This window comes from Ananas comosus, linkage group 3, assembly GCF_001540865.1.
Source record: "Ananas comosus cultivar F153 linkage group 3, ASM154086v1, whole genome shotgun sequence".
Lineage (NCBI taxonomy): Eukaryota > Viridiplantae > Streptophyta > Magnoliopsida > Poales > Bromeliaceae > Ananas > Ananas comosus.
This window is the reverse complement of record NC_033623.1, coordinates 9,031,714-9,040,329: the sequence shown is the minus strand read 5'-3', so window position 1 is coordinate 9,040,329 and position 8,616 is coordinate 9,031,714. Positions and strand designations below refer to the sequence as shown.

The 8,616-nt window shown below is 45.1% G+C and overlaps 1 protein-coding gene and 1 long non-coding RNA gene across 3 annotated transcripts; both read left to right on the top strand.

Moving 5' to 3' along the window:
- On the top strand, positions 2,445 to 3,158 carry LOC109706992. Of its 2 annotated transcripts, none has more exons than XR_002215392.1 (3): positions 2,445 to 2,564; positions 2,813 to 2,882; positions 2,980 to 3,158. It is a non-coding gene; the product is annotated as an uncharacterized LOC109706992 (long non-coding RNA). The 2 variants fall into 2 exon arrangements; XR_002215391.1 differs by having other exon boundaries at positions 2,448 to 2,564; positions 2,816 to 2,882.
- Positions 4,961 to 6,626, top strand: LOC109707788. The gene is made up of 3 exons (XM_020229321.1): positions 4,961 to 4,982; positions 5,092 to 6,187; positions 6,610 to 6,626. Exons 2-3 carry the CDS (start codon positions 5,098 to 5,100, stop codon positions 6,624 to 6,626), a joined length of 1,107 nt encoding a protein of 368 aa, XP_020084910.1. The 5' UTR covers positions 4,961 to 4,982; positions 5,092 to 5,097.

Sequence of the window (8,616 nt, the reverse complement as noted above, 5' to 3'; positions counted from 1 at the left end):
CAACTCCATAGCTTCGGCAACTCAATGACTACTAAATATGGCCCCCAAGAGCGTCACGGTCGAGTCCTAATGATTGACCCGTGACATCCTCCCCCACTTGAACCATCGATGCCTTCGTCGATGCTCCAACTTCGTTGTCAGCAGAACCACTCCCAGACCTCTGATCAGAGCCACCCACGGCCTTGGCATCTCAAACCACACTGACCTACCTTCGAGTTCGTCCACTCAACAACGCTTCTGTAAAGCCCATTGTCCTCCGCGACGAAACGCCTCACACACGAATCCTGTCCCACCCTGAGTCAGAGCTCTTCAGCCTTGGCGCCTCGCTCGCACCACACTAACTCCTTTGCGGAACCAGAACTCAAATTCCATCGGACTGCAAGATTGCACTGCCACTCCACCAAAACTTGGTCCTTGCCATCAAAGCTACTCGGCCTGCGCGCCTACTTTGCCCTGACATAACCAAAGTTCCTCGAGTTCAGTAGCCAACCTTATAACTCCTCTGGGTGTGCATGTCCTCCGCGACACGCACGCGCATTCTGCCAACGCTGCAGAACACGCCAGGTGTGTATGTCCTCCGCGACACACACGTGAACTCCAGCTCTGATACCACTTGTCGGATCGTTGGCGCTAACCATTAATCCCAAAAGCTCGAGTTGTTAGAAATATGCAACCAATTCACTTAAAGCGTACAGAAACAGCGCCCACGGGTCTCGATTGTGACTCGGCCCACCTGGCCTCACGCCACTTCGAACATGACTCAGCCCAACCCAACCTCACGCCATTTCGAACATGACTCGGCCCACATGGCCTCCCGCCACAGGGCAGGATGCTGGCCCATTTAACCCAACATAGTTGAATAGATGTTTAATCCTCCCCTTGCTAATCATGGGATCCACGTCTAGTACATGCATTAGTTAGGCGCAATTGAAAACGAAACAATCTAACTCATATGGCATGGAAAACTACGTTTTTGACCCATTGGCATGGAAAACTACGCTTTTGCGCCATTGGCATGAAAAACTGCAACCACATTTTTGTAACAATGTATTTGCACGATACTTTCTTCTTTGTGCAAAATGATCCGAAGTACTCGCAGAACCCTCAAAGAAAGCCCGAGGTCTATGGAGAAAGACAATTAGCTTCAAAGATGCCAAAAAAAGACTAAAAGGTTTAACCTTATTATTGGCTATCTAATGGCCGGGTTGTCTGGATTGAGAGGAACAATATGATCTTTAGAGCGAAATTCACGTCCCCTCTCAGTCGCTTGAACGTGTCAGACTACTGATAATTGCATGAAAAGAATTCTACTGACTCTAGAATTATCTGTGCCTTATTTGTCTCGTTTTTTTTTCTTGTTCTTTTCCTTTCGGAGGCCTTGGCTATTTTCATCTTGTTGCCAAATTTATTTTGCCTAATGAATGAAGAAGATAGCTTGCTATTTGTTCGAAAAAAAAACAACCTAAATTAGTTTTACAAAATTAAAGATAAAACCAAACCAAATAATTTATTAATTTGAATGTTAGTTTAACTGGTTTAAGTTAACAAGTTGACATTTTAGATTGGTCAAGTAAATCGAATAATAGCTTATCTTTAAATATCATTGCGCACATATATACATACATCTATAATTAATTAGGTAAATATTTTTAATGGAAATGTGGACACAAAATTCTAGGGGCCAGATAAAGAAAAGGATTTTCCTTTTATACTTTATCTTTTTTTAAAAAAGAAACGGCATTCATTGTCTTTTTTTTGAGAAAAAGGTAGCGAGCTACCTACTTCATTCATAAAGTGGGATGAATTAAGCATACATGATGGAGGCAACTGAAGCCTCCGAAGACGGCAAAAGGCCTCCGAAGACGGCAAAAGGTGAAAACAGAGAAAACAGAAAAAAAGAAATTAAAAACATTGGAAACAGAAGATAAACAAGGAGAGCGAGGTCAACATAGTAGACTCCAATCACTTATCATTTTGTTGATGCGATCAACGGATCGAATTGCGTTGGGGGGTGCAGCCCAAAAGATGATCGAGTTTCTATCTGTAATACACTGAATTTTTGCAAATTGCGAAATTCGAGTGTGAGGAATGATACGTGGAACCCTCCCACATGTTCAAAAGGGTTTAAAGATGTTTACACATAAGTTTAAGAGTGATCGGAATGTCCGAAACAAGAAAGTGCATTGAACCGGCGAAAATCAGCTTTTTCTGCTTGCTGTACCGGTACAGCCATTAGCTTGTACCGGTACACAATGCAGAAACGTGGCAGCTTGGGTATTTCGGTCTTTTCACATCTTGATCTCATCCATATGAAGCCAGCACGACTTCTGGAGCTCAGTGGAGGTTGCTGAGGCTCAGAGCACCATTCTTCTTCATTTTTCTCTCTCTCTCTCTAGGATTTTTCTCTCTCTACAAAGAAGTCACCGATTTCGCTCGTTTTCGTCGTCGCGCGCGTTCTTCGCTGGTTGCGAGCGTCGCAGCGCCTTTGTGCACATGCAAGAGAGCGTTTTGGAGGGATTTTTGCAGCCCTGGACCAGTAACTCCCTGGTTGCAAGCTGGAGAAGGTAATCGGCTCACTTTTTTCGTTAGCGACGTTCTATTAGTCGCGTTGAGTATGGATTTCGAGTTTATGCTTCTAGCTGTATTCTTCTGAGGTTTCAGCAAGTATAAATGAGTTTTTTTAGCTGTGATTTAACCTCTTTAACTCTGGGATATGCTACTTTGAAGCTCGGTAGAGTTAAGTAGGTCATTTTGAAGCGATTTCGGCACCTTATGCGACTTGTTAATGCAGTTTTGTACGTTGACTTCGCAGCAGGTCTTCGAGCCTCGTTGAGCTGAACGTGTACTCGTTGAAGCTGGTTTGGAAGTTGTTCTACCCTAAGGTAAGTAAGAATTTCAGTTAGGAAGCTGAAATTGCAAGATTCCGACCATAATTGCTATTTTATGATGAGTTTGATGTCGTTTCGGAATTGTTCGCAGCGAGAGGGTATTTGACCCTTGGACCACTTCGTTTGGCCTTGGAGGGCCTTCTGGAAGCTTAACGTGAGGTATTGAACTAAGCCAAAACAGGGATTTAAGCTATTCCTATGTATTAAGTGCAATTGCGCCGAAATTGGACATTTCAATCGTGATTTGATACGATCTTTGTGCTTCGTGTTCAGCAGAATTGAGACCTAGTGGAGCTGATCCTTGAGACTTCTTGGACTGATTTGGAGCCTAATACTAGGTGGGTTTGACCTAACCAGAGCAAGTGAAGCTCCCCTATGTTCTATATGTATTCTAGAGATGGCCTAATTATATGCTTATGTGATTGTTAAAGGGCTCGGAATTCGTCATTATGACGTTTATCATATTTGAAATTGAGCGAGAGAGCGTTCATGCATAAAAGTGTTCTTGCATAAAAGTATTCTTGTTTAGTTCAGTAGAACAACCAAGAGATCAGTTTATTATGTTTCTATGATATAGAGAACATATATACATGAAAGTATTTCTATTCATATTCAATACAGTTGAATGGCTTATGAACAAGTGTAGGATGCACTTTAAAGTAGAGAACAATGATATTCTCCTGACTCTAATATAGAGAACTATGACATGCTCATGACTATGTTGATAGTGCCATACTAGTGGAAAGATTATAATGCTATGTGATTTAGCTTTACCCTTACATGTTTACAATCTAGTGGATACTAGCTTTTGTTACTATTTGTGTATTGATATTCCGATCAGAGGATCGAGGGTTCTGAACTTTGTATGTGAAAATTGAGACATGTGGATAATGGACTTTGCTTGCTTGCCATCGTGCTCATTCGCACACGCTTGTGAGGGTAGCTCCCTACAAGCCGGCACTCCGGAGTTGGCCTACGCGACAGTTGCTCGCCCGTGCGGGATTGGGTGCCGAAGTGGTTTGCCGTGGGGAGTGTATACTACCACGGGGCCATTAGGCGCGGCGCAAGCTGGACTACCTTGGGTAGGTCCCTGTGAATGAAAGGATAGTACTCAATAAAAAAGGACAGTAATGAATGCTTATTAATTAAAGTGTACAGTAGTCACTTTCATGTTTGTGCTTATATTCATGTCTATGTTCATGATTACAGAACTTGCCATATCCCTATTATGCAAATGATTCATTACTGTAGAATGCTATTACATGTTGATTACATGCTCATTACTTGTTAGCATCATGCTTATAAATCATGCACTTATCGTTTTTGCTTTCAATTAGTACATCATGAGCCTAGTGGTGTAATTCGCCGAGGCTGGCGGCTTACCCACTGGGAACTATTGTTTATAGTTCTCACGCCCTTTTGGTGGTTGTTTTTACAGTGCCATCTGCAGGAGAGGCTAGGGATCGTGGCAAGGGAGTCGCGCCTAGCTAGGGACTACTAGAAGCGTGCTAGTCGATCACCTTGCTACTCGGGCTACGGCCGAGGGTGATGTCCATATATATATAGAGAGACCACCATTGTATCTATTCTTTTTGTACACCCGTGATGTATATTTACTTTCGGGGTTGAGATTATAGTAGTGTTACTTCTCCTTTTTGTTGAGATCCTGGATTGTATACTCTTTGTATTTTGACTTGGATTTGATACTCGTTGTATATCGACTTGTATTTTGCTCTGATATCAGGATAGGATTTCTTGTTTTACTTCCTATCGACTTGCTTCTTGTAGACGCCTTATATACTGCAGGTGTATGGCGGGTCTGTGCACGTGCCGGATATGCTTCCGCTGGTACCCGGGCGTGACAGATTATAGTGGTATCAGAGCCTAGGGTTGAGTCTTAGTAGACCTTGTAAACCTTAGGCTGGTTGGACTATAAGGATAGGCTCGTGAGAGACGATGTCTAGTCGAGGTTGTTGTTAGCGAAAGTACTTTGATTGGGTACTTATAAACTCCGAATAGTAGGAGTTTGATCGGGATGTGCAAGTACTAACTTTGCAGAGGGTCACGTTGGCGGCCGACAACGTGACATCGGAAGTTAGTAGGCGTTACATTTCATTACTTTCGCTTGATTAGCTGGTTTATATCCTCAATGAGGGTTCAGTAGTATAGGGTTTATTGACCTATGTTTGTTTTTGTGTTGCAGTTCAAGATGCCTACGACTCGTTCTGGAACCGCCGGGGCGGCTGAGGCGGCCGCTGCGGAAGAGGTAGAGACTTCCGTCACGTCGGGGTCCAGTGAGCTCCATGAGTTGCAGGATCAGCTTGCGACGTTGACAGAGTTGGTTACTCAGCAGGCCGCGGCAGCACGACAGCAGATGGACGCTGCGCGTCGGCAGGAGGACAGGATGAAGAGGTTAGAGGATCTGTTACTGCGGCAGACGACCGACAGAGAGATTCCAGATTCTGTACCTATAGCACCAGAGAGGGGCACCACAGTGAGAGCACAGTCACCTGTACTTGACACACCCCCAGTAGCTCCGAGGGCAGAGACCCGACAGGAGACAGTAGTACCACCACCAGTACCTGTAGCAGCAGCTGGGACAGTGTTACCCGAGATGGTGGGGGTTGAGGAGCGAGAGCGGATGATGGAACGACTGAATGAATTCCGTCGCTGCAACCCTCGTGTCTTTGATGGGGAGAAAGCAGATCATTGGGTGGTTGAAAAATGGTTAATGCATATGGAGAAACTATTCTATGACACTTTTGTTGAGGAGCGGTACCGAGTTTGGTTTGCGACACACCACCTTGATGGCGAGGCTTACAGGTGGTGGGTGGACATTCGGGAGGATCCCCGTGCTGATTTGTCTGCTATTACGTGGAACAGGTTCAAGGAACTGTTGTTGACTACTTACTTTCCTCAGAGTGTAAAGAGACAGATGGAAAGGGATCTGAGAAACCTGAGGCAGGGGGACAGGACAGTGGCAGAGTATGAGCGAGAGTTCTCCCGATTACTGCACTGTGTTCCTTTTGTAGTTCGAGATGATGAGGACAAGGCTCGCATTTTTGAGGTGGGTTTGCGACCTGCGATCTTCAGATTGGTCCAGGCGTCAAACCTCTCCACTTACCGGGATGTCGTGAACCGGGCTTTGATTGTTGAGAAGGGGGCAGAAATCATGAAGGAAAGAGATGTTGTGGATCGAAGCAAAGGCAAGAGACCAGCAGCTGAGAGCAGTGGTCAGCAGTCCTTCAGGAGACCGCCAAAGTATCCGAGGGGACAGTCAGGACAGTCGAGGGGTCGAGGTTCTTCAGCACCCCGTGGAGCACCCGAGCGTCGTCGACCGCCGCGTTGTGTTATCTGTGGTGGGCCTCACGTACCGCCACAGTGTCCACAGCGTGGGGGCAGGTGCTTTCTTTGCGGCCAGGAGGGCCACTTTCGTTCAGAGTGCCCGAGAGGTTCTTTGCCTGCACCCTCGTCAGCGACTGCACCTGCATCTTCAGCTCCGAGCCAGGGGACCCCGACAGCGCCTTATCAGTCTAGGCGACCACCAGGACAGCGGCAGTCGGAGAGTTCGCAGCAGGGTTCGAGTGGGCGGATGTATGCCGCCCAGACCGAGGGCGCCGCAGCAGCACAGGAGGTCGTAGCAGGTATCATTATGCTTTATGATATTCGTGTTCGTGCATTATTTGATACTGGTGCATCGCATTCTTTTATTGATCGGCAGTTCGCCGAGTTGTATAGCATTTCTTTAGCACCTACTTTGCATCTGGGACGAGTGATTGTACCTGACCATACCCTTGATGTTCGTGAGTTTTGCCCTCGCTGCCCAGTTAGGGTAGGCGACTGGATCATGCCAGTGGATTTACTGGCACTACACAAACTAGGTGAGTTTGATGTAGTATTGGGTATGGATTGGTTGACACAGTATTATGCCACCATAGATTGCACGAACAGAACGGTGACCTTTCGGGAACCGGGTCAGCAGGAGTTTGTTTATAAAGGGTGCCAGAGTTCATTGTTCGCAATGACCATTAGCTCTTCGCGAGCACGACAGTTGATTCGGAGGGGTTGTGTAGCCTACTTGGCTAGCATTTCTATGAGTGACGGAAAAACCGTCAAGATTGATGATATTCCAGTTGTGCGAGAATTCGGGGATGTGTTTCCAGCTGAGTTGCCGGGCATGCCACCTGATAGGGAAGTGGAGTTTGTGATTGATCTTGTCCCTGGGACAACTCCTATTTCTAAAGCACCCTATAGAATGGCACCCGCTGAGTTAAAAGAGCTGAAGGCACAATTACAAGATCTTTTAGACAAAGGATTTATTCGACCGAGTGTATCGCCTTGGGGAGCACCGGTGTTATTTGTCAAGAAGAAAGATGGATCTCTTCGATTGTGCGTGGATTATCGAGAAATCAACAAAGTCACAATCAAGAATAAATATCCATTGCCCAGAATTGATGACTTATTCGATCAGCTGCAAGGATCGAAAGTATACTCCAAAATCGATTTGCAATCAGGCTATCATCAGCTCAAGATTAAGCCTGAAGATGTTTCTAAGACTGCTTTTAGAACACGGTATGGGCATTATGAATTTACAGTCATGCCGTTTGGATTGACTAATGCCCCAGCAGCCTTTATGGATTTAATGAACCGTGTCTTTAAGCCCTATTTGGACAGATTTGTGGTAGTGTTTATTGATGACATCTTGATATATTCTCGAAGTGACAAGGAGCATGAAGACCATTTGAGAGTAGTGTTACAAGTACTTCGAGAAAAGGAATTATTTGCCAAGTTAAAGAAATGCGAATTTTGGCTTCAAGAAGTGGCATTTCTGGGTCATGTGATTTCTGAAACTGGGATAGCTGTGGATCCCAAGAAGATTGAAGCGATTAAAGATTGGCCTAGGCCGACCAGTGTCACTGAAATTCGGAGTTTCCTTGGTTTGGCGGGATACTACCGAAGATTTGTAGAAGGATTTGCGAAGATGTCCACTCCTCTCACTCGACTCACACATAAAGGAGCTAAATTCCTGTGGAATGAAGCCTGTGAAAGAAGCTTTCAGGAGCTGAAGGAACGGTTGACTAGCGCCCCGATTTTAGCACTGCCTGTTACTGGAGTGGATTATGTGATTTACAGCGATGCATCACTGAATGGATTAGGGTGTGTTCTAATGCAAAATGGCAGAGTAATTGCCTATGCTTCTCGCCAATTAAAGGATTATGAAAAGAACTATCCTACACATGATCTTGAGTTAGCAGCTGTGGTATTTGCCTTAAAGCTTTGGCGCCACTACCTCTACGGCGAGCGTTGCGAAGTTTATACAGATCATAAAAGCTTAAAGTATCTGTTCACTCAGAAGGAATTAAACTTGAGGCAACGCAGATGGTTGGAGTTGCTTAAGGATTATGATTTGACTATTCTTTATCATCCAGGAAAGGCTAATGTTGTTGCAGATGCTTTAAGTCGAAAATCGACGGAAAATTTGGCGATGTCGATAACTATGCAACCCCTGTTGATTAAGGACATGGAGCAGTTGAATTTGGAAGTTGTAGCTCCTGATACGCCTTGGAGACTTATGTCATTGGTGGTGAAACCTACCCTGATCAATCGAATTAAAGAAAAGCAAGCTCAAGATGAATTCCTGCAAAAGATTCGAGCAAAGATCACTGCTAATCAGGATGCTGATGAGTTTCGAGTGGATAATCAGGGACTGATAAAATTTTGTGATAGG